General features: G+C 29.6%; 1 protein-coding gene across 1 annotated transcript; it reads right to left on the bottom strand.

Moving 5' to 3' along the window:
* Positions 1-5,660: 5,660 nt before the first annotated feature.
* Positions 5,661-14,884, bottom strand: LOC107436837 (uncharacterized). The gene is made up of 4 exons (XM_043047400.3): positions 14,644-14,884; positions 12,769-12,900; positions 11,655-11,904; positions 5,661-5,847 (listed from the first exon to the last, which is right to left on the bottom strand). Exons 1-4 carry the CDS (start codon positions 14,803-14,805, stop codon positions 5,699-5,701), a joined length of 693 nt encoding a protein of 230 aa, XP_042903334.2. The 5' UTR covers positions 14,806-14,884; the 3' UTR covers positions 5,661-5,698.
* Between the last annotated feature and the right edge of the window lie 11,568 nt (positions 14,885-26,452).

Genomic DNA, 26,452 nt, shown 5'->3' with positions numbered 1-26,452 from the left:
TATTATAATTTTATGAAAGAAATAAAAGAAACTTTTGTTAATGAATTAATCGTAAAAAATTAACAATTACTTGCATAGGAAAAAAAACTGTACTTGAAAATAGAGTTACAAGTTAAAAGTAATTTTACTTGTTAACTACTGTAACCATAATCTTATATTGTATAACAGTATAAATTAGGGAATGATTTTTGTCTCCCTTAAGATTTTTTTGTTTGTTTTATAAACATTTCGATATGAATATTATGATTTATATCTGGCAAAATTTAATCCATTTCTCACTCAGAGAGAGAAATAAATTTTTCAGCAGCAATGGATAAATAGTCGTTATAACAAAGGAAAGTAAAAAAAAAAAATTCACGAAAAAAAAAAAAAAAAAAAAAAAAAAACTGAAATTGCTGTAAATTTTGAAGAATTTGGAATTTCGAAAACAATTTTCTTCCTATTTTCAATTTATAATTGAAAATAGGCCTTTCAGTGGTGCAAAATTTTTAATTCTGTAGTTACATTTCAGTGGGCAGTAGATGGGTCAGCATTTTTTTTTAAAAATAAGTTTAATAATTAATAATTTTTAGGACAAATAATTGAATCTTTGTTTTTTTTTTATTCCATCAAACTCATTGCACTTAGCACCTTCGTAAATTGCAGTTTCCGTGTCTTATAGATTTTGTGCAGCGAAACAAAATATAACGTACTGCGAAAAAAAAGGGGGAATTTGCTAAAAAAGCATTTAAAACTACAATAACTTTGAAACAAATTAGAACATTAAAGTCATGTACATAAATAAAAATGGCTCTTTTATTTTGTCAAATTTCAACCCTGTGCATGCATTTCTTCTGCCCGTGCAGCGACTTGCATGGTATTTTCCCCTTACAAATTTATCAGTTAACAGTTCTCGAACTATTTAAAGGATATGTAATATTTTTGTGTCATATTATTTCCTGCACATTTTTCTACATCTTTCGTAATTTGAGGTTTTATAGTTTTCAAGCAGCAAAACAAAATGCACCGTTAAGGTGAATACTTAAATCAGCGGGGGTGGCCTTAACGATTTTTAAATGTATAGAGATATTGAAAACACAGTATGAATTTTATTAAATCACGTATTTTTAGGAGGGTGTTGTTGTTATTCGTTTTTATTGCTTTTAGAAGTAAACGAATCTTTAAGTTTTTTTTTTTTTTAAATCTAAGTTATTATTGTTTTGTATTATGATTTATCTAATCTTTCAATAGTTTTTCTAATTAGGATTTTTCATCGTTTTCTATCTATTAATACGGGTCTTAAGGAGAGTGAAAAAAATAGATGGCAAATGATTGAATGTGTTGAATTATATATGTCGGGAATTTAATGTGTTGAACTTTGGATTTGATTATGTGTTTTTATAATGTGTTTGAGTTATAATATCATCCACTTTGAGTTGTAATAAAAGTTAAATTTGCTGTACCCTTAATAAATTCAAATTGAAGAGCATTATTATATCTTTCATACACTTGACAACACAATGATATAGCTCAACTTCAAACTTAAATTTTTATTGAAAAAGAAATAAAACAACAATAAATTATTTATTGAAACAAAGTTATTTCCAATTAATTTTTTTTTGTTGGTTTATTTAGTGTTTAAAGCACTTTTACTTCGTGATGATTGCGATTCCTAGCATTACTCCTAAATTTATATAATAATTAAATTAATATATTACTATAGTACACTTTGTACTTGAATACATAATACTAAAGTTCAACTTAAGTTAAATCCTTCTTGGAGAGAATTTTGAGCAGAAAATTAAACAATTTATCGAAACAACATTACGTCAATTTTTGCTAATATTATTATCTAAATGGCTTTTGTCAGTTATTGTAAATTTTAGTTTGATTTACATAAGGATTTTATTTCAAGTATGCAGAATGATTTGTATTTACCAATATTTAGGTATCTTGCACTTAGGGCAATTTCATTGACACATATTTTCTTATTTGTTAACTTGAGTGTGAAAACCTATTCTAAATATTAATCTAAATAATAAAACTTTGAGCAAAAAATTTAAAATAAACAAAGCCTTTACTTTATTTTGATTATAAAAATACTTAGCAATAAAGACGAATTTACTTTAATCCCAACAAGGTATCCCAATTCTGTAAAATATGAAATGAAAGCATAAAATTTCGGCTAGAATCAATAAAACAAAGCATGCAATTAATTTTAACAAAGAATATTTAGTGATTAATAAAAATTTTATTTATTCTTTATAAGTCAGACTCACAATTCCGTAAATAGAAGAACAAAATTTTGGCGCGATCTTTTTGGCGCAACTTTTTCTATGAATGGATTCTTCAAGGAACTTTACAACCGGACGATTTTTCAAACTTTTAACAAACGATCTATTCTCCGCCTTAAGGGTATGACGTAATCCCCATAATCCTTTACACCTTTTGTGAATAGAGAACAGATTATTCCAAAGTAGGGGGCATCATGGGAGAGTGAATATGACTGGAGAATCGAAGAATAAAAGGACCACCCCAAGCATTGCTGGGTGCATTTATTCCAGTTAATCAGATCTGGTCTCTTCATCAAAGTCAAAAAGCCTGAAAGTCAGAACAAACAGTTTACACGCCGACTTTTTTGTAATTCTCACAGAGGCGCCGATCACAAAATGGATTCGGGTCAGCCCAGGGGTCAGGCATCAAGCAGAGGGCCCTGACAAGTTTTTGGGGCCCACACACGAAGAGAGAGGGCCCCCACCACGCGCCGCACCTGACCCTGGACCGGTTTACCTGCCCACACATTGAGTGATCAAGCAAACACAGAAGCTGGTTGGTTGATTTTGACAAGGTGTTGAAAGCCCAACCTTATGCTTTTTTAAACAATAATATAGGTGTAATAGAAAAATCAAGGAATAAGAGTTTTAATTTGAATTGATTTGTTGACCTGTTGAATAGCAACTTCATAGTATTGTCTAAATAATATCTAGAGAGATTTTATGAATTTTGAGAAGTTTCAATTACATCTCTGATTGGATATTCGTTATTAATCCCTCAAAATTAGGATAAAAATACAATAAACTATTTCGTCTAGACTGTTTAAAGACTGAATTTTTCATGGACGAAACCGCATGGATTAAATTTTGAGAAATAGTATTCTATATATTTCTCAAAATTAAAGGCCGTTTTTCGAAAGCATGAAATTATGCTTTTTTGCAAATAATATACTATTTTCAAGTGCATGTGAGTTTCAAACAATTGCTCATAACTGTTATGTAAAGTTTAGTCCATCTTTACCCAGCGCACACTATGCTTATTATGAAAATAGTGAAAAACGTTAATATGGAGAAAAGCCACAGTTTTGATAAAATTCAAAGCTTTAGAGGTCTATTTTTTTTAATATATTTAAAAACTTAGTAAAATGCTATATTTTATGCGCTCATAAAAATTTGCAAAAAAATGGGAATAAGGCACTGATTTTAATAATTTTAATCCAGGTGGAAAAATATAGCTCAAAATGGCGATTTTCAAAGAAGTTTAATAACTTTTAAATTTTAGTTTTTTGCCCGTTCTAAAAATTGGGATAATTCTTTACAGCAAGATGGCACATGCAGTTTAAAATTATAGTTTTGCTTCAAGTGTAAGACATTTAAATTGTGGATTTCTTATTTCCCTTGGAGACAGAGCTTCGAAAAATCATGTTGACGCAATCAAAAACTTCTAACAGTGACGCATCTGAAAGCTTTATTAGAATTGTTATGAATGTGAGTTTTAACCATGCAAAATTATATCTGTAAGAGTTTGTTTTTGTGATTTTTCTTATCAGATGATTTGCCTCGTTGCTGGCTTGTTAACCAAAAATTAATACACAATTATACACATAAAATAAACACTTTTAATGTACCGCTTTTAATGCATTGTTTTTTTTTTTTTTTTTTTTTTTTTTTTTTTTTTTTTTTTTTTATAGATAAGTTTAAAAGAACAAAAAAAAAAAAAACATCTTAAATCGTCAAAAATTAAAAAAAATTTTTTCGTAGTTTTCCTTTTCTTTTTTCAATTTTTAATTTTATTGTTTTTAAGTATAAACATTAATACCATAAATTTCAGTTCTTTAGTCTACTTTTATTTAATACATCTGCCAATTGGCAGTTTTTGGTGCATCTTACAAAAAATAGTATCGATAATGCGTTTTTATAATAAAACTAGGAGGCTCCACCCCCTGCTCGCTAACGCTCGCCAACCCCCGAGAATTGCTACGCGATCCTATGTGGTTCACGCCGTGAACCATGGCTCGCTGCGCTCGCTCGCCAATGAACACAATGTTCTAGCACAAAGACATAGTAATCATCAAAGACGTAGTATTTTATCATCAAAGACATAGTATTGTACTTATGTAGAAGAATTCTATCAATGTTCTTATTGGCTTTTATAAAAGTATATTAGCTATTTAGATTGTACATGGTGAAAAAATCAAATCATTAGCTAAATGAGAAACATATTAGCAAAATAAATTATCAAATATTGCAGTTATTCTCCTAAATTCAACTAAATGTGTATAATAAATTAGTTAATGCTAGAAATTCTGAAAGTTTTAGAAAAAAAATTTATTATTTAAAAATATAAACTTTAAACCCTAACTTTTCCTTGTGAGATAATAACCCTCAAAAAGTCTTTCATTTTCAAGAACACAAAAATTTGTTTTATCGCCAAATGAAATATTTTTTGGTGATCAGCATTATTGAAATCGGTTTCTATATTAATTAACATTTGTAATAAAGTACATAACATTTTAGAACAAAATAAGAATGTTTTACATACAATAAATTAAAATGCATGGCTGTTAGCATTACCCGAGAAAAACCACGTGGAGGTCGCCATGCTGCACATCTAATCGGGGAGTTTTGATTTTGGCAGTTCCACTTGCCTACTGCCAATAGAAGTTTCAATTAAATTTTTTCCAAAAAACATTTTTTTCTGCAAAGCTCTAAGAAATTAACACTAGCATTTAGAATTTCTTTGAAAACACAATTATAGATTTGCCATCTTGGAGCAATTACTGAAAGGCTGTCAAATGACTTAACTCTTGACAGACCAACATAAAGTTGTCCATGACTAAAAACTTGTTTAGTCAGTACTAAACTGGTTTTCTCAAAAATCTGATCTTGTGAATTATTTATATTCATGGAGAAGGCCAGCCTAATTAATTCCTAATTGAGTTTAAATTGAATATTATCATGTTTTTAGGGCATGAATCTGAATTGAACAGCTTGATAATGCTCACTCTGGTTATTGTTTCCGTTTCTAAAAGCGCTATATGTTGAGCCAGTTTAAATTAAATATTATCATGTTTTTAGGGCATGAATCTGAATTGAACAACCTGATAATGCTCACTCTGGTTATTGTTTCCGTTTTTAAAAGCGCTATATGTTGAGCCACCTCATGTGACATTTGCCATGTGACATTTTTTGCAGCAATCATTGGTCGATTTTCTAACGTTGCCATTCGGGGAGTTGTAATGAGGCTTTTTTTTGGTGCCGTGTAAGAGAAATATATATAAAGATACTCAAATTTAAAAAAAAAAAAAAATCATTTGATGATTGATTTTCTATTTTAGTGCATGCTGTTTTCAGAGCAACAGTTTTTGCCGTGTATTTTAAAGTTAAACAATTTCATATCAACAAAAATAAAGGGAAACAGAATAAATTTTTTAATATTTCACTGACTAGATTGTTTTCGAATACAAAGATTTTAGAAATAAGTTCCGGTTCCTTGGGCTACTTTCAATTGATACATCAGCACATGAACGAAACGCTTCCTGAGGTCCACAACCAAGTGTTTGAGTTCCATCAGAACAAAATCCCCAATTATTTGCTGAAAAAAAAATCATATTTTTATAAAGGTGGAAAAGGCATCCGTAATCAAGAACACAGTAAACACAATTCTATTAAGGCAAATGCTTTCCATTCGGTGGTTTCTAAAGAAGGCTCGTAAAAATATAGCTGCAATTGTGGAATTTCAAGTGATATATCTAATCAAATAAAGAAATGATAAACTTAAATGCGAATATTTATTGCACTGTATCTAATTCGAAATATTAATTTACTTCTTTTTAATCTCATGAATTTGTTCTCTTGTATATTTGATATTCTTTGACGAAAGCTCGTATACTTTGCTTATAACATGTGTTAAGTAAATTTGTCACATTTGTTATCATTATCATTCGCCTAGCCATGCTTTTATCCAATGTATGCTGATAAATGAGTACGAATGTTTTGCCTTTCTTGCCAACCTTTTAACAGAGAATTCACAATAAACTTTATGACAATTTTCCTATATTCAATATACACCTGTTTAACAATTGGAATAAGTAATTTTTTTTTTGAGGAGATGCTTGTTCACGGATGTCTCAAAAACTTAGTTAAAAAAAAAAAGAACTCAATAGAAAATAATAAAAAAAAACGAACTCATTGAGTACGTCGTGATAATTTTGAGAAAGCTAATTTTAAAAATCATATTTGATTATTTGACTTCTGGTTTAACATTACAAATATAAATATAGTACTTGCTTAAAATGCAAATAATTGAATGTATTTATGACGTTTGTATATAATATCGCATTATTACAAACTTTTAATTATTTTTTGCTCCACATATCTGATAATTGATATCGCAACATAAATTTATCAATTTAAACAGAATCAACACAAATTTATATGAAAGACGATTGTAGAACCTGATCTAAAACTGGAACTGTCAGACTAAGTGCTGTTCCAGTATTTTTTCCGCTGGCAAATATTATATTAGGTTCCTTTTTCTTCTAATTTAATGTATGTTAAGAGAACTAATTGATTTGTTGAATGAAATTTATATTAATTTTCTTCTAGGAATTATTTTAATTTTGTGGATTTTTGTAAAAAGACGGTTCACGATTAAGTTTCCATTTCTTGATAAGATTTTTAAGCAACCTATAAAGTTATTAAATTTTATTGTTTTCTTGTCTATTATTATTAATTAAACAAGATGTTCGCAAATTATTTACGAAAAGGTTCGCAAGAAGAAAAATTTTCAGAACCACTTTATTAAAGTAAGGTTTAATAATAGTATACGTATGTATTAAAACGAAAAGCTATTAATTTTAATTTACTGACAGAAATATATATTGGCTCATACGTTTTACAAACGGTCATTGATTAAAAACAAAGAAAAATATTGCACAATAATGAGATAAATTTGCAATTTTTTATCCTATTTTAGAGGGATTCAAGTTTTTAATTTTAGAATTTATTTTTTTACGAGATACTTTTTTTTTTTAATTAAAAGTAAATATTATTGTGGCTTACACGACTTACAATAGTTACAATTTACGAAAAAAGTCGATTTAAAATTTACTGCTTTTTTGGATGTTGCGAATATGGAAGTTTTTATTGGTGCAGAGTTTCACATGGTATCTTTTATTTTTAAGAATACGTTATCCCACAATTTTATTATGATAATATGTGTTTAATTAAAGTTGCTATGCATACTGCTAACTTACATTTCATTATTTATCACCTCGTACTAATACTGAAAATGCAAAATGATGCAAAAAATTGTATACCTTACAATTCAAAAATTTTTCGACCATTATAAAAAAAAATATTGAAAATAATAAATAGTTTTTAAAAGTTATTTTATGCGTAAAGTAATCTTTGGATAAACGAGTTTTATAATTGTGAGCTACCCTCTTACTTTTTTTTCTATTTTTTATTATTATTATTTTTTGGGGGGGCGGGGGGGGAGAGGGGGATCAGAAATCCGACTCTATAGATTTATAACTAAACAGTTAGAGATGAAGATTTTTTAATATTTAATGATTATTGAATATTTTATTGTTAGTACAGAACACGGTCATGTTATATAGTAAGTATATTATAGGATGTAATTATATATGTCCTATATAGTGTAATTATATTATAGGATGCGGTAATCTTGCCCAATTAAATAAATAAATAAATAAATAAATAAATGAATAAATAGATAAATGAACAATAATAAATGTTCTTTAAAAAGTTTAGTTTTGAAAAATATTCTAATAGATGGCAGCACCAATGGATCATTGTTTTTTTTTTTTTTTTTTTTTTTGCCAGATCAAAATATTTTATTCGTGTTTTTCACAGAGGAAAGTATCAATGTTTTTATTAGTTAATTTATTTGAATGAGAATTTTTTAACCTAAGAATTTTTTTTCTCGATAACTTAAATTCATCATTCAAAAATGTAAGAATTTGCTTTAAATTAAAAAAGAATATCTGCGGATTTGCTTTTATTTATTTGTTAATTGCAAATTTTATTTTTTAATAGTTAATTTTGGCTTTTAGTTATGAATTATAATTTTCAACAATATTTTTTTAAAGTGACACGCAGCTTATTAAAACGCTTATCGATGATACAAAGAAACATTTTAAAAAAGGGATGAGATATTTTTGAAAAAGTTTAAAATATATATATTCCTCAATAGATAGCAGCACCAATTTCTATGTTTTTTTTTCTTTTTAATGTGGTAACATAAGCAAATTAAAAAAATACATTATTTGTTAAAACGAAATTAACTCAAAAAATGCTAAGATTAAAAAAAAATTAATAAACGAAAAGTCACAAAATGAAAAAATAATTAAAAAATAAAGGAAGGAGTGAATTTAAAAGAAGTGGTAAGAACATATAAACTTCTCTATAGATTGCAGCACTGTTATAGATTTTCATTATTTAATCGCGAGAGTTGTGAAGTTTCTATTAACAAATAAATAAATAAAAATAAATAAATAAATGTTCTTTTCAGTCTTTACTTGCACTTTTTTATTGTTACTTAATTATAACATATGATTATAACATTGATATCATTTGATTATAACATTAATATCTTATTGTTTTTGCTTAAAATATATCTTATGGAAATAGCAGCAATGAAATCGGCTTAAAATAGTCACAAAAAATATAATTACAATCCGTTCTTTATTTTGTTTAATATCACTTTTTTATTTTTTTTTACTTTTAAAATAGTAAATGGTATTGCATTTGATTTGAATTGAGTAGAAAATCAATATTCCTTATTTTATTATTTTAATTAGTTAATATCAATTTCTCTAACGATAAAAAATATTTCTTTTAATGAAATAAATAGATTTGTATAACACTTTATACATAACTTAGAACAACTGTCGACATTATTTTTTTTTTAAAATTTATTTTAAGTTAAAAATTGATAACTAAATTTTGATTGTTAAATATATTTTAAAACATTTTGGAAGAGTATTCCGAAAACGTTTCACAATGTTTAAACAGCATAATGATGTACTTATGTAGAGTTTGTAGAGTAGAATGTACAGGTTTGATTTTCTTGTAAAAATCATGTTTCTATAGCGAATTAACAAATGAGTGTAATAATTATAAAAGTTCATTACGCTCACTCTGAAAAATTTAATAACACGTCCTTCATCTATTTTATTAACGAAATGTTTGGTATTTAATTATACTTTTTAATGTTTCCGATTTTATATCATCATTTTAAATGTTTATAATAAATGGAAGTTTCAAGTTTTTGCTTGTAGATAGCAGCACTAGGCATGCTTTTTAACTAATGTATTCATATTTCAAATTATGCTATACGGTTTTACTTTTATTTTATATAAAATATTAAAAAGCACATTTGTTTAATAACAAATAATTTTAAATATTTGTTTAATAATAGCCACCACAAACTTGTATTAAGCTAAATCATCATCAGATGCTTGTAAATTTCAGACAATTTTTACCTACCCATTATTGCTAACAGTGTTCATAAAATTAAAATTACCATTAAAATATAATAAAATTAACAAAAATATTCATTATTTATTATAAAAAAGATTTAGTTTTCAAATATACTTTCCACAAAAATGTTGCTTTGAATTGTGCCTGATTTATAAAATTATAATTATTAAGAATTATATAATGTTAAGAACAAAAACAAAATAAAAACAGACAAAAAATAATATTAGCATTATGCAATTAAAAAAGTAACGTAAGTGCAAGTCTTTTGCAAAGTACTTACGTTGTTTTTTCATTGATACAGTTTTCAATAAATTTTACTTTTTAGTACATAGCTTATTTTTTTGTTTCAATAAGTTACTGTTACCATATTTATTAAGCATCATTGGCGTCAATAATAGCATGAAGATTTACGTTTCTTCTAAAAGAATTAGGGTCATTTCTCAATTTCTTTCGAATTTCAGTGCATGACTTATTTATTTTATTTTAATTACAGCAAATTTTAAATTATTTAATCTTTTAGAAACATGTTTTTAAATTATAACTATAAACATATTAATTTAGATAAATTTAGAAACAATAATTTATTGACGTAGTCCATCCATGCTACTACGTTCATATTGATCATTGTTTTTTTAAACATAAGAAATGAAAACTAAATAAATGTTAAGGAACGTGAAATAAAGTTTTATATTTTTAATTAAATAGAACTATAAGCCAGAAAACATTACTGATGTTACCTTAAAAATAATTGTGGTTAAAAAAATCGGAATTAGATAACTGTAAATGATGTCATCGAAACTTTTTCGGTTTAAAAGCCAATCAGACTCGACTCACACGCGTGAGGTTACTTAAAGTATCCAATTGGGTACTTTAACTTCAAGAAGAGGAAGAAGATCACGGGTATCCACACATGTGACCTGTGACGTCAAAGTCAGCTGATCGCTTATAAGCAAAATGGCGTGTTAACGATGAGCTAAGTTTCTCCACATAAGTTAGAATGCTAATTTTCTCGTCTGCGTCTTTTACTTAACTTGGATTTATTATTTGTTTATGTATTTTATTGTAATCTCGATGTATTTTTGTCTTGTGTACCTGCCAACTTTAACACATAGTTGTTTGTTTATGTTCTACATGGCTTCCTGTCTATCTTTGTGTTAAATAAGAAATATATACTCAAAGAATTTAAATCTTTGTGTTAGAATATAGAATGTATCATTTAAGAGAATTGATGCTTGATGGGCTTGGACTTAAAACCATAAGGGGAATATTAGTTTGGGGGCCACGTGCTGTATTCTCTGAATTCATTCAAAATAAATCACGTTTTCCTTTATAATTCCTTAATTTTTGTTTTAAAAAATGAATTTTGGGATTTAGGCAGAACTGAGGAAGATTCGTTTGAGCAAATTTTCAAGGATATCACCGTATTCTGGAAAAGCCAATTATTGTAAGCATTCTTTTTAGGTAAAACTGCTTTGTTTACAATTCATTAATATTTGTTTATAGTTGAACTTGTTTTGCTTACTATTGATAAATATTTGTTTATAGTTAAACGTTTTCGACTTTTATTCCGTTAACTGTTTTGTCATTCGCTTCGCTTGGCGACTTGGCTCGCGTTTGGTTCACAATGGGCGACATTGGCCCCCGACTAACGGAAAAGTACCATCATTTTTAAACTTGTATATTTCGGCAAGAAAATAGATTAAAAAGGACATTTAAAAAAATCTATAGATTTAGGAATGAAATTAATTTTAGATTTTAAATCTCAGCACAAGAATCAGCCATGATCAAGTTTTCGTATAAATGTAAAAATTTGCTCCCCAGTGTTATCATTATTTATTTATTTTTTTATTTTTTAAATTAAATGTTTGATGAGTGACGTCATTGCAACATTACCTCCAATATATTGCCACTGCAACACACATTGTGAACACGTCAATCCCTGTGGCAATCTCAAGTATATGTCAATTAATCCCATCTCTGCACCATCCACGTAATATTTTGTTCCAGATCCATCAGCAAGTTCGAGAGGATACTGGTCTAGACATGTTTGTTGAACTACTTTTTTCGCGTTGTTATTCGGACATATTCTAAACTCAAAATATCCTAAATGGTTTGCTGTCAGATCAATTGTTGCTCTTATAACCTGAAAAAAAAATACAAAATTAGAGAAGGATAATAAATGTTATACTTATATTGTATCGAAACCAGCTGTACTGAACAGACAATTCTTATAAAACAACATTTATTTGAAACATCAACCACACATCAACTTTTGCAACAAAGTTAATATAATTGCAAATTCCCGTATAGTTTGTCTAAAGTAAGAACTTCCCTAGCCACGCGTCTGGATCCGTGGCGGTGACTATGGTAACGAGGTATAACTTATCGCCAATCTCTAGTTATAATTATGCAAAGTACGTTTTTTTCTGGTCTTCAATTTTGCATAGATATTTCTTGGAATTCACAATTTTTCATGTATAAATATTTTTTGATTTTCACCTTTAATTTATATTTAGAAGTCTCTCTAAGAGAGAGCCTTTAGTGAATGTCTAAGGTTTTATTATTTAGTTTTACCATGAATACTGTAATGAAAATTTTCCGGTCTCGCTGAGAGAAGAAGATGGCTTTATTTTTACGTTTTTACTATATAACATTAAAAAAAAAAGAGCAAATATGAGTTTTAAAAGTTTGCATTAATTAACCATTCTCTCCTCGTGATATTATCTCAAGCAATAAAAAATAGGATGCGATATTCAAAAAATGAAGGAAGCAGGTTTAAATCAAATAATTAGAAGAAAATCTTGAAATATCAAATTTTGATTGTTTATAATGAAGGAAGTAAGCACATTTAATGCGAAATATTACTGAGTCTAACATAAAGATAGAATCAGCACTTTTAATTTTTATTTCATTACATCCATCAGATTTTTTATTTCATTGTGATTAATACACGGCTAAATTTTATTTAAGAAACTTTCATTTGTATTCAGGTTAAGAGTATACTTACCTGTCCTTGCATATAGTTTCTTACAATAATTCCTTTTCCGTACAAGCCACCAGCTTCATTGGGTCTGGGCTGAAGTAAATTATATGCATCACCACACACTCCACATTTACCAGCGTTGATGGACCACTGCACCTGCACAACACAAAATACAACCTTCAAAAACTAGCCATACAACAGTTATAATACAGTTTGTTGTTTTTAATGATAATTAGACAAACCAAGCTCAGCAGTCTTTGGCTTCAGTCAGAAAGGTGCGCCCTTTGTTTGACAAAAAAAAAAAAAAAAAAAAAAGAGAGCACCGCAAGGGTGTAAGTACGTCTTAGCTCATTTAAGAGTATATATTTCTTAAAGGGTATAGTTTTAAAACTGAATAAAATAAAACTGGTTTGTAAATCCAAAACATACGCAGCACAGAGAAAATATTAAGATGAGTTAAGATTTAATATAACAGAAGCCGGGAGAAATTATACAGTATTATCTCATTTAATACATTTCTCAGAGATTTAAAAACTAACGTAATTACCTTATATAACCTTATTACACAACTGAAAACAAGCGTACATATTTTAAAGACAAACTTTTGTTTCCGTGAACGTAAAGTAACATGAAGGACAACAAACTTACGTCAACTCACTATCATTTGTAAACAATCTTTAGACGTTATCCAAAGCACGCCAACATTGTTGTTTTCTGAATTTTATTTTATCATAAGTGTTTGGATTTATTTATACACTTTAAAATGTATATATGGAAATTTGTCTACTTTTAATGCTTTCAGTGAAAGTAGGAGATAAAAAGCAATTTACTTATAACATGCCGTCAAAATACCTGCCGCGTGGCACGCGTGCCATACATTCGCCATATTTACCTTAATTTGTATGCTTTTTATTTAATTTCTTGCAAGGATTCTAGGAGAGCCAGATGGCACTGGGAATGGAAAATTCGCCTACCAGTGAGATGACCGAACCCCAGCGATGGCTGGTTGATACGAATTCTGCATCCGGCTTGAAACAACCCCAGTGCTGACGTCATATATCTTGAGTGGTAGACGGATCACGAGTTAGGGTCCCCTTGCCATCAGGTTAATCACGGGAGGCTTTCGTGGATTTCCTCTTTATGTAACGCATATGCCTGTAAGTTCAATCAAAAAGTCCTCCACGAAGGCAATTTCCTCCAATACTTGATCCAGGAGTTCCTTTTTCTTCTGAATTGGGTTCAAAATTACAAGGCTACAGAGGTGAACATTGGTAGTCATGAACTCAAAATTGGGTCGGCTGTTCAACGACGGTTTTAAAAGTATTCTAGAATATGTATTAACATTGTGGAACACCCTTTACATTGTGTATATGTTACTGTGAATGACCGAAATTGGTTGTTGTTGATTTCCACTGTTGACAATCATATAGTTACTTTGGTAAATATCCGAAATATAGTTAAATGCCACTGCCCGGTATATATTTGCCCGGTACTGCGAACTCTGATGTTTCTCCTAATCTATCCTCAGCAGATATTAAAATATAGAATAAAAATAAGAATAAAAACGAATAAATTAATATCAAATTTGACATAACAAATATTTCAGACATTCACCAAAGCGACTATATGATTGTTGACATTCACCGGTGAAAGTCGACATTCTCTTGATTTTGCTTATTCAGAGTAACACATACATTGTGGAACACCCATTACATTTTACTGTTAAAGCACGTAGGCATTAATATTTAATAAAAAAAAGAGGTTTATTTATCATTTGTCTTAAAGGAGATACTTAGTTTATGCACCATATAGTCAATATTATTAATTTACTGATTATCCCCTCCATTAGAGTTTCATTACTGGGTTTTGCGTTCGTAAAATAATCCATTAAATACTCACATAGATTCCACCACAGAAAAGTTCATTGTCGTTATAATTGGGAGGGCTGTTGTATCCGAAACGCCACATGGAAGACCTAGAGGGTGGTTCAAGTAATCTTCCGTGGCCTTGAACTTGGTGAAATAGTAAAAAATATAAAATTATTTCCACAACCTTCCTCATATTTACGGAATGTCCCACTGAGAGAACACCTTTGGTGACAGAAATTTTTTTCTTCAATTTTTCTCAGCCACATAAAAGAGAAAATTGATAGGCGCGTCGATTTAAGGATTATATAGCTTTTCCGCTAATCTTATCTGAGAAGATTTTTGTTAGGATCCGGAATTCCACAGTTGTCACAAAAATAAAACTAAGTCAATTTTTTAAAACTTTTCTTTTGTTTAGTTTTTTTGTGTTTGTAAAAGAACAGGAAAATTTGAAGATTACAAATGAATGGAGAGAGAAAAATATTAGAAATTGTTCGTTAAATTATTCCCGTTTAAGTATTTCAGCAATAAATAGCAACACACAAAGAGAAAAAGTATGGTCGAAACTACCTTATTATGATTAAATTTATCGTGTTTCTGGATCACCAAAACCTGTGTAATTTCTACCGATGAGATCATGACTTTGGTTAAAGTAAACATAAAATATAGTATTTTTAATTAAACGTGACAGAATTTGGTAATTTTATCATTATTTCTTAGAGCATAGTGCAAAAATCATTTATTTGGTTAAATTTAACTTTTAGTTTCCTACTGTTTCACTAAACGTTTGGTAATAAAAACTATAATTTTGAAGACCAGAAATCTCGGTAAATTTTGCTTATCATCATAAATTTGTTATACAGGGTTCGTTTTGAAAGTAATGCTTATTTTCTGGGAAAAATAGATTTATTGATCCTATGGGTACAAATGGTTAAAACTCTTTAAAATAGTTATTTTGTGCATCAATACACTTGAGGAGACGATTCTGCCACTCCTGGAAGGCACCCAGGAACTCCTCGACAGGAATGCCTCTCAGGAACCTTGTAACATGAGCTTGGGTGTTCTCCACTGACTCCCAGTGCCTTCCCGTCAGCTCTCTTTTCAGTCAAAGGAACAAAAAAAAGTCACACGGTGCCAAGTCAGGGCAATAGGGAGGCTGAGGCGCCAAGGGGGTCTTACTTTGGGTCAGGTAGTTTCTGCTCCTCCATCAACACCTTCGGCACAAGCTTCACACAGACCTTTCTCATTTGCAAATCCTCCGTCACAATCCCATGTACCACTTATTTTGACAAGTTCAGGGTGTTGGTGATTGCCTGAATGCTTAACCGACAGTCTGACTTCGAAACTTCACACACACGCTGGACGTTTTCATCTGTTCGGGCTGTTGTTGGGCACGTCCTGCCGCTCCTACTACTCGGAGAGACCTGAGACCAGGCGTATTTGGAAGGACAAATCCCCCACCACATTTTTAGACCAATCTGAGTGCACTGCGATTGATAGTCGCGTCACAATAAAATCATGCGCATTACTTTCAGAACGCACCCTGTATATTTAATAGAATAAAAAAAATTATGTTTTAAATTTGTGTTTAATAATTTTTTCTTAAATTTTGCAGGATTTTCTGAGTGTCTGAAAACGGTAACATTAATTACCCGAATTTTCCTTAACGTCTTTGATACGATTTATATTTAATCCAATAATCAAAAATAAATTCATATTTTTGTTTAAAATGTATTTTTAATTACGAAAACAGTAACAGTCCTGCATTATCAAAATTTTTATTTTACATTTTATAACTTTTTCTTCATTTCAGAAACTATTCAGTGATGAAATTATTTATGAATAATGAAATTTTTTATTGAATTTTAACAATTAAACAGTAACAGTTATAAGTTATCTTTTTTTTAATTATTATCTTTGATTTGATTTATATTTAATCGAATAAATGGAAATCGATTATAAATATTTTGCTCAGTTATTTTTTTCCCCATTTTATTTAGTTTAAATTTTCATAATTGAACCATTTTCATTAATTAATCATTGCATGTCTGTGCCACATAATTAATGTCAAATATATCGTCAAATCATTCTTGGAGAAAGGATTGATACATTATTATATTTTCTAGATGATTTTTAGAAAATTTAATATTTATAATTTTTTTTTGTCAAAATGATTAAATTTGTCGAGTTGATACAATTTTTAACTCTTTTATTTCCTCAAAATAAAGTAAAAAAATGAAAGTGCGGTAAACTTAAAGCTTTATTTGGAGTAGGTTAGAATAATTAATATTTAATGCTGTAAAAATGCAATGCGTATAAAATATCAAGCTACAGTAATAAATATATTTACATTATCAAGAGAATTAGATGAAAATGATAAGACAGTGAAACATCAATGGATATCATCTCTCATTCTCCTTGTTTTTAATGTTGGTTATGAAAATGTAAACGAATTGACAAAGAAGAGGCACGGAGTTAATTAAAAAGGGTCCCAATCTCTTGAACAACCCCATGATAGCAATCTTTTCTCATTTACAAAATGAAAAATACAAAAAGAAGAACGCTTAAATAATTTAATTTCTGTCCTTAGAGATTAGAAGGAGTTTTAGAAAGAGTGAAAATGATCAGTTATGATTTATTTTAAGTCTAAACAGCAGAGGGCATGTTAATGACATTCATGAAATGGGATTTGTATTATTATGGAAATGGAAAATATTTATTTATGAAGATCAGTTGCGTGTGCGGCAATAACTTTCTATTCTGAGAAGGAGGAAGCATTTATCCATCAAGAGGGCAAAAAGAGAAAGTTGTACGACAGTTGAAGAAGAAATATATCCCTATAGCGTGATAAGCAGTTTTCTGTGATTTAAATAATCATAATCTTGAAAAATAGCTTCTTTTTTTAAAATTTTAAAATTGAGCACAGTTAAAACTTTAAAGAAAGCCTGATTTCTACGAATAAAAGGAGAATTGATTCTTAAAACGCATGCAGTAAACTCCGATTTTGATGAAACAGAGCTGTAAGCTAACAAATATTATTGATAGTATCTTGTTATATTGAGAAAGAAAATAACGTCTCTTGCCGTCACCATCGTCGCTGTATCAGAAAATTTTCACCGAGTGCACTTCTTATTTTTAAGACTCAAACACATTTCAAATAATGTGAAATTTCGTGCACTTATATAGAAAAGTTTAAAACATTCTGAAATAAAGACATTATTGGTGTAGTGATTAGTTTTTTGAGTAATTTTGGGTCGTAGGAGAAGATTTTGTTTTAAAGTAATTGAATTTTGCCAAAATCATTGGTAGGGAAACTGTATATTTTGTTTTGTTCTTCAATACTGTACGTTTATGTCTGAAAATAAACGAACGTCTGATTTTGCTTAAATTTTGAATTACTTTTGAAGTAATTAAAGAGTTTTTATTGGCGGCTATTTGGATTTTTTGATGTTAAAATAATTACAGTAAATTTAAATACTTAATTGCTAGCAATACTATGTTAGACGAGGAGAAATTGTTAATCTAATTATAACATTGGAGGAGTAATTGAAAGAAAGACTTTTTGTTTTATATTATAGTATAGAAGTTGCAGTATTAAACAGGATAAAAGAAAGTGTGCGAAGCGATCTGAAAGGAGATTACTCAGGCATTGCGCAATCATTGCCGAGCACATAGCCCAATTTTTAGGGCTCTATCTTTCAGCCTCTCCACTTTGATCCTGTTCAGACGACATGGATAGTGACTGAGCTGGTAGCCATCTCTCCAAACTTCCACTCCACAACCAATGAGAGGACTTTCAGCCACGACAGATCGAATATGCACATTGCTGGGTATACACGCTGATTGTTTTGTGGGCAGCCAGGATTAAACTCACTACCTCTCAGCTTCTCCTTTCAGCTGTGTCAGCGGCGTCTTTATCTACTGAGCAACCAGACAGCAAATAATATTAAAATTTAAAAGGAACTCCGTAAGTAGTTTCGGGTTTTGGTAAAAAACAGCGAGTGGGAGCAAAGCTCACTAGTCTTTTAAATAAGTGAAAAGAAAAGACGTCTGTATTTTAGTTCGTAATAATTCTAAATCCTATTCAAAATATTCATTTTTAAAACAACCCTCTCGAAAGCTTTAATAAAATATTTGAACGATTTACATGATTGGGGGCTAAAATTGCCCCCTTAATGCCTTGCCTAAATTTCAGGATTATATCATATTTTATTTTATAATTTTATAACCGTCGTTGAACAGCCGACCCAATTGTTTGGGTTTGCGACTACTATTGTTCAATTCAGTAGCTTTGTAATTTTGAACCCATTCCAGAAGACAAGGGAACTCCTGGATCAAGTATTGGGAGAAATTTGCCTTTGCGGAGGATTTTTTGATGGAATTAACCCACATTTGCGTTACATTGAGAGGAAAACCATGAGAACTTTCCGCAGTTTGCTTGACGGGAGGGGGACTCTAATCTATGATCCGTCTACCATTGAGGCTATTTTAGGTCATCACTGTGGTCGGTGGGAGAAGAGTGCGGAATTCGCATCGACCAGTTATCACTGGGATTCGAACCCGGTTCTCCTTATAGCAAGGCGAACGCTCTATCCTTGAGCCACCACAGCTCAGGATGATATCATAAATGATTTTTGAGCTATAAGAGAGAAACACAAAAAAACGGATAAACAAAAATTTCTTTTCGTTATTTATATATATAGGTATATACGCTGGAATGAAATATTTCATGCACATTTCATAAAATATATGAAAATAGTTCAAGATTGTTTCAAAACTAATAAAAAATATAGAGTTATTTTTGTGGGATTAATAATATATAGATTGTATTGAAATACCATATTCAGAAAAAAGGATGATATGATGGAATAATTAGTAGGATGAAAAAGGTCAACAATTTTAGTCTAATTTTCACTATAAATGAAGTGTATCTATGTAGTTAAACGAAGATACTTTGCTCTACGTTGTAAAAATTTTGTTATTTTATCTCAACGCCAAGAACAAGGCAACAACTTAACACTAAAGTGGTGCAGGGAAACGTGGTACATAACTCTCGGAACTATTTTTTCACAAAATAATCTTCTTTTAAAGTGCTTGATTTAAAACAGCTGCCACCATTTTTGTTATTCAGTAATACTAAAATTATAATTACAGTAAAATAAGATACACATAAGGGACAGTTAATTTATTTTTACAATACAATATAAAATAAGAATCATTAATTTAGAATGCATCTATACACTAATTCTTAAGATAATAGTTTGTAAATCAAACAAACGCGCAGCACAAAGAGAATAAAGACGAGTTCGAACTAGGCTTAACAGAACGGAAGCGGAAAAATTTTATGTCATAAAATCATTTAATAGAGCTCTCAGAGATTTAAAAATTAAAATATAATTATCTTTATCACACAATTAAAAGCATACATACAAACTTTAAAGGCGAAATTTTGTTTCGGTTGATGAATATCAGCATAGAAGACAACAGCAAATTCTCGTCAGCTCATTCTGGGTTGCACACAATCGACTTGGCGATATTAGCAGACGGAGAATAAAGCGAATGGCGATAATAGCACAAAGAGAATTCGAATTAGGCTTAACAGAACGGAAGCGGATTAAAATGTTACATTATAAAATCATTTAATACAGCTCTCAGATACAAAAAATTAAAATATAATTATCTTTATTACACAACTAAAAACATACATACATACTTTAAAGGCGAAAATTTGCTTCTGTTGATGAATATAGGCGTAGAAGACAATAACAAATTCTCGTCATCTCATTCTGAGTTGCCAACAATCTACTTGGTGATATTAAAAGAGCGCAAACATTGTTTTCGGAAAGGAAAATAATTCTCGTATGATGTGAATGCGTGAGAGTTTGGTGTAAACTTATTCAATTTTAAGAATTTAAGTCTAAATTACATGTTTTAAATCTTATATCAGCTCTCGATTTGTTGTTAATCTTTCGCGCAATTTTTCGGGTTGTTCAGCATGATATTCGGAGAGATATTCCACAGTATTTACACGTAGTGTTAATGTAAGGCTGTTAGGATAAATAATTTAAATATTACTTTAAATTTTATCGACTTAAATTTTATCGCATTTAACAAAGAAATGTATATAAAAGGCAAAGTTTCGTACAAACTTTTTATTGAATATTTAAGATTAGGAAAATCAAATAATAAATTTACTTTAGTGTCTGTTTTATATACTCTTATATACAACAAAATTGTCATTAGTTGAAAATCAAATGGAAAATTTTAAATAATTCAATTATAATAATTATTATCTCCTTACTTACTATTTATCTATTTAGTTTTTTCAAATAAATAAAATATAAGCTAACATACAAGATTAATTAATTAATATTTTATTTGTAAACTTTATTATTTTTACATTATAACTGTTAATTTCAGTTGACTTTAATTTATAGCATTATTTGTTTTTCCTCTCTTTAAAAGCGGTTCTTAATCTATGCATCAGTAGAATATGTCATTTGATGGTAAATAAAACTTTATTATTTCCTCTTTTTGAGCAATAAACGTTTGCAGCATTTAGATGTCATTTATATTCCATTGGATGGAATAAGGAATAATGCTTAATTCATAAAAAGCTGTAAAATAGACTATGATATATTTCGGTTCCTGTGATTTTCTCTTTTAATATACAGCACCGCGTCAAAATTGCGGAATAACATTTATTTAAGTGCTATGTATGCATTTTTTTAAAAATAAAATTTTGTTTTGAAAATATGAGTTATAAAAAGTGCTATTAGAAGAAAAAGAAAATGCCGAATAAAAGAATAATGCTTAGCATATATTTTAAAGAGACAAAGATCAAGAGAAAAGGAAGAAAAAAAAATATTTACAATTGGATTTCGCGATTGATGCTTTAATCTCGTTTCTCTTCTCAAGCAAACATTTTGTGACAAATGTGCGAAGGTAAAAGAAAATCTACAATTTATTAATTACACGTTTTACAAGTCTGTTAATTACACGTTTCTTATAAATCGTGGAATACTTAATGTGAATTACGTTACAGGGTGATTATAATGAAGCATTTATGATTTATTAATGTTAATTTAAATATTACCTAACAAAATTAAATTGTACAATGCGCAAAAAAGTGGACCATCCTAAATATTTTTTGATCTAATGATTAGATCTTCCGGTTCTAGGACTCTTGATGGTTCAAGTGGATGACCTCAAATATGATAATTAATTAGTGTAGATGATATTTTAAGTTATGAAATTAGACACAAAAATGTACTTTTTTACATCTGTCAATCTCAAAAACACCTTATATTTTTATAAAGGAGCTTAAATAATAATAATAATAATAAATAATAAAACTTTATATAATCACCAAAATAGCAAAATTTTCCACCTTGATTAATTTTTGAAGATTTTTATGAACCCCGACAACAACAGCGTTTCAATGCCAACTTTTCAAACATTAAAAAAAATAAGATTATAACTGTTTGTCATTAATACCATGACTTTTTAGATGCTGACATTTTTAGTCATTTTTAGAAATAACATAGAAAACAATGGCTTAATATAGGCAAAACTTATCCTAAGTGTTATAAATAACTGTTACAAACTCGCAAAAATTATAAAAATAGCATATTATTCATTGCAAAATATTATTCCATGCGATGACAGAGCCTTTGTAAAACAGTATTTAAGTATAACCCTCATTTATTGTCACCTACCAAATCACACGCGCAAAAATATACCGCTATTTGGCTGCCTTTATTTTAACTATTTTGGCAAATTTTAAGGTAAAAGACGACCCTGTTGAATGTTGAAAGCTACTGAAAAAGATGTTTGGAATGAAATAATTTGATTTCTCATCATCATCTCATAAGTCATCATTTTGCTATTCTTTATAATGAGAAGACATTGCTTACAATCTAAATAAGTGCAGCTTTAAATGGATACCTGCAAGTGACGTCACCGTGAATAAATTGTGGCATTCGCTTATGCCACGATTCGGAAGCCAATCAGGTTCAACACCACAAACGCGTGGCGTCACTTACTGGTTTCCCAGTAAATCAGATTCAAAAATTTATTCAGGGAGTTAATAAACCAAGCCTAATTGCTGCAACGTTAACTCGGCAAGCACAACTTAACATTAAGTTAATATTTGATAATTTTTATAGTTTTTCTATTAAATTAAATTTCTACTCAAGAAGTTCTGAGGTTTGATGAGCAAACGTGAGCAGCGGCTTATCCTCTTACCCTTTGGTGCAGAATTTTTATTCGACATATTTTTCACACTTTTTCTTTATTTTGTATTAATTCTCAAAGCATGTGAAAAAAATTATATTTAATATATCAATAATTCATGGTTATAAAATTCAGCATAAAACATGTGTGTCTTTTTTTTGAGTTAAAAGTAAAATATTCAAAACACGACTCATCATAAATGTTCAAATCTGCACTTATTTGCAATAATTTAGAGCTAGGAGAAACAGTTATTCATCAATAAAATTTCTTTCATTTACAAAATAAATTATTGATAAATTTTTGAATATGAATAAAAGAAAATTTCAAACTGCTTTTGTTCTATTGGATTTTATATTTTAGAATAAATATAATTCTGATAATCTAACAGACTATTTTTAGTAACTTGAAGACTGTTTTTTTATATTTAAAAAATACTAAATTACATTCTTTGCTTGTAATTAAAGGGTCAGAAAAATATAAAAGTTATACCGGTGTTGCATTGCGTCAAAGGGTATATAAAGTATAAAAAAATATTTATGAGATTTTAACTATAATTTAATTGAAGTGAAAACTTGAAATGATCTATAAAGCTCTGTGTAATTAGCTTTGGGGGAGAACGATAGTAAAGAAAGAACGCAGCATTCAAGAGTTTCATAATTTTCATAACCATCAAAAAACAATTCACTCAGTACATAAGAGCAATAATAATTTTTCCTAAAATTTAGATTTTTTATTTTTATTTTCCCGTATGTCACGAATTAAGGCTTTAGAACAGCAGTGCTGTTAGAGAGAGCATACCACTCCAGCGAAGCCAAAGACATGTAGCAAACAACAGGAGACACGCGTTTTTCGTGATAAAGAAGAGATTAACAGGTGGTTCTTTGAAAAAAAAAGTCTTTTTTTGTAGCGGAAATTCTTTTTCAAAATAAGTTAAAAGATATCAACAATTTAAGGAGTTATTGGCTTAGTATTAAGAGTTATAAAATTCATTATTACTAAAATTAGGCTAAGACATTTTTACTAAAGGCATGTTCCTCATGTATCCATTTTCTAATTTAAAATCGTAATCAAATATTAGTTTTAAATGTTTGATTCTAACAAAAAAAGTCGGGAAAACAAAAAGAAGCGCCAAAGTTCTCTCTTTGATATTTTATTTAAAATTTGAATCAAAATGGAGTTAAACATAGCCGACATCTCAGTCACTGGGGCAGATACATTATTTGGCTATTTATAAAGAATCGTTAGAAGAATAATTTTTTTTTGGCTAAAGATAAAACTTACCGGAATATTTTAAGCGTCAAAAATTATGTTTAACTCAGGTTTTACGAGTCGAGAAAGGCTGGATATTTAATATTTCAAATTTTTTTGTTGGAATTATCAGAATATGTTCTTTATGTAAAACAATTAAATAAGATTTCTTTTAGTTCCTCAAAAAAGAAAAAAAAAACTCAAGGTTTGTTTGAGGGGGAGGGGGAGGGGAGAAGGATTTACATATTATCAGGAATATTTAAAAAAAAAACCAAACATATCTACTTGTGTCAAGACTTTTTGAGAAATGAATAAGCCATTGCACAGGTCATTATTTTGTGTTCTAGTACTTACATTTTAACTAATAATTAATATTTTCAGTGAACCTTTACAATGGAGATCAAAAATCTTCTAAAAAAACCTATTTTTTTTTAGACAAAATTTACTTTTGTCAACACAGAACCACAGAGATATATATTTCTGTGAATACATATCAATGAGTAGTACTTGAAAAATAAATGATTTGCTGTGCTACATGAAACAGCTAGCACTTGAAAGAATTAATAATGTCCACATTTACGCTATTCAGTTGTATACAGATGGCAGTAGACTTGATGGTGACAGATCTGGCAGTGGCATTTATATTAAACTTCGGGATCAGGAAATAAAAATCAAGAGAAGAAATCCGGACTTCTGCTCGGTATTCCGAATCGAACTTATTGCGATTCTTGAGGGTCTGGACTCCTCATGTCACTTTCACGGTTTATTGTTATCTGGATCTTTTCGTATAGTAAAAGTGCTATCCAGCACCTGACCGATTGGCATAATGTCAGGGATAGTGTTGGTGCTGACATTCTAAGGAAACTAAAACAACGTTCCCTTTCTCATCGAATCCACTTTCAGTGGATTCCGTCACATGTCGATATAGCTGGAAATGAGATTGCTGACAGTTTGGTCAGAGCAGGTGTTGAAGAGGCCAATGCGACTGTCGCTCCTCTTACCTACTTGGAACATTTTTCTAAATGTAAGGCCATTGGACGGTCCCACCGGTACTGTCATGGTATCAGAGTAGGTGCCCAGGAGGCTCCATGACTCGGGGCAGCAGTAGACGAGAACAAATTGCCATTACTCGTTTCCTCAGTGAACATCTGCCATCAATGATGACTTATGTCGATGGTAACAAACATTTCGAAGTCTGTACTAAGTATTCTGCTGCCCAGGCCTCCCTTGACCACATTTTATCTTGTCTGGGACTTACAAGGCAGGACCTGGTTCAAGTTCCCCTGTTGGTGCTAGACTTTCTCAGAGTGAACGAGCTTATGAAGCTGATCTAGCTCTGCTGCTCATGGGGATGAGAACAACAAATTTAAAAAGATCAATATGTGTATATTAGCGTGATTTTAAAATTGACCTTAAAGTAACAAAAAACAAAAATTTCGAGCAATTTTTAAGATTATTAACTGTCTACACCAAAACTGGACAAGTATGATATTTTTTGGACTACAGTTTAAAAGTTATAAAAGTGTAGTGTAAAAAAAAACAGTTTTGTGCTTTTTGCACTTACAGACTTAAAACTTTTCAACTATCAATGAACTGAATTGTTTTTATCGATCGCTTTAAAATATATTGCAATCAATACCTCTTTGCCGTGAGGCAATGTCAAAAGCATGAATAAGAATCAGTCAGAATTTGCTCTTTTTCAATATAAAACTTAAGTAACTTCCAACCTATTAGATGCATCGACTTGGGTGTGATTTCATTCGATTCAGTTTATCATTTACTACAGATAGCAGCGAGTAAGTTATGCCCTCTAGTAACTAAATCTGACCTCAGGGTGGGTGTTAACTTCAAATATTCATATTGGACATAAATCATACTTTTTAAAGTAATTTATTGTTCTCTCAAAACTATTTTTCATTCTACTTCACAGATAGGGGTACAAAGTTTAAGACCATATTATATAAAAGTTGAATCAGTAACCATAGGTCTGTGAATTGATATTCTTCCTATTATAACTTGAGGCTTCTTTTCCACCCTATTTCATACACCTCTAGTTTTGGCAAAGGTATTTAATGACTTAGAAAGTTGTGCAAAATTTCAGTATCTTGCTTCATTAAAGGCAGCTTGAAGGTCATGCTAAATGCACATCATACGTATGTTAATTTTTCAGATACTACTCAGTGGTATAGATTTTCAGAAAATATACACTTTTATGGTTCACTGTTAGCAAAAGTAGATTTTTATGGTCAAAGTCTAAGAAAAATAGCTTTATTTCTATGACTTGTAATGATTTATGACTTTCATTGCTTAGGTCCTTTGAAAGTATTTATGCTTTAATGGTTAGTGTAGAAGTAGTAGAA

The sequence above is a fragment of the Parasteatoda tepidariorum genome, chromosome 6, assembly GCF_982258835.1.
Source record: "Parasteatoda tepidariorum strain Cologne lab strain chromosome 6, Ptep-v5.0, whole genome shotgun sequence".
NCBI lineage: Eukaryota > Metazoa > Arthropoda > Arachnida > Araneae > Theridiidae > Parasteatoda > Parasteatoda tepidariorum.
This window is presented reverse-complemented; position numbering and strand designations above follow the sequence as displayed.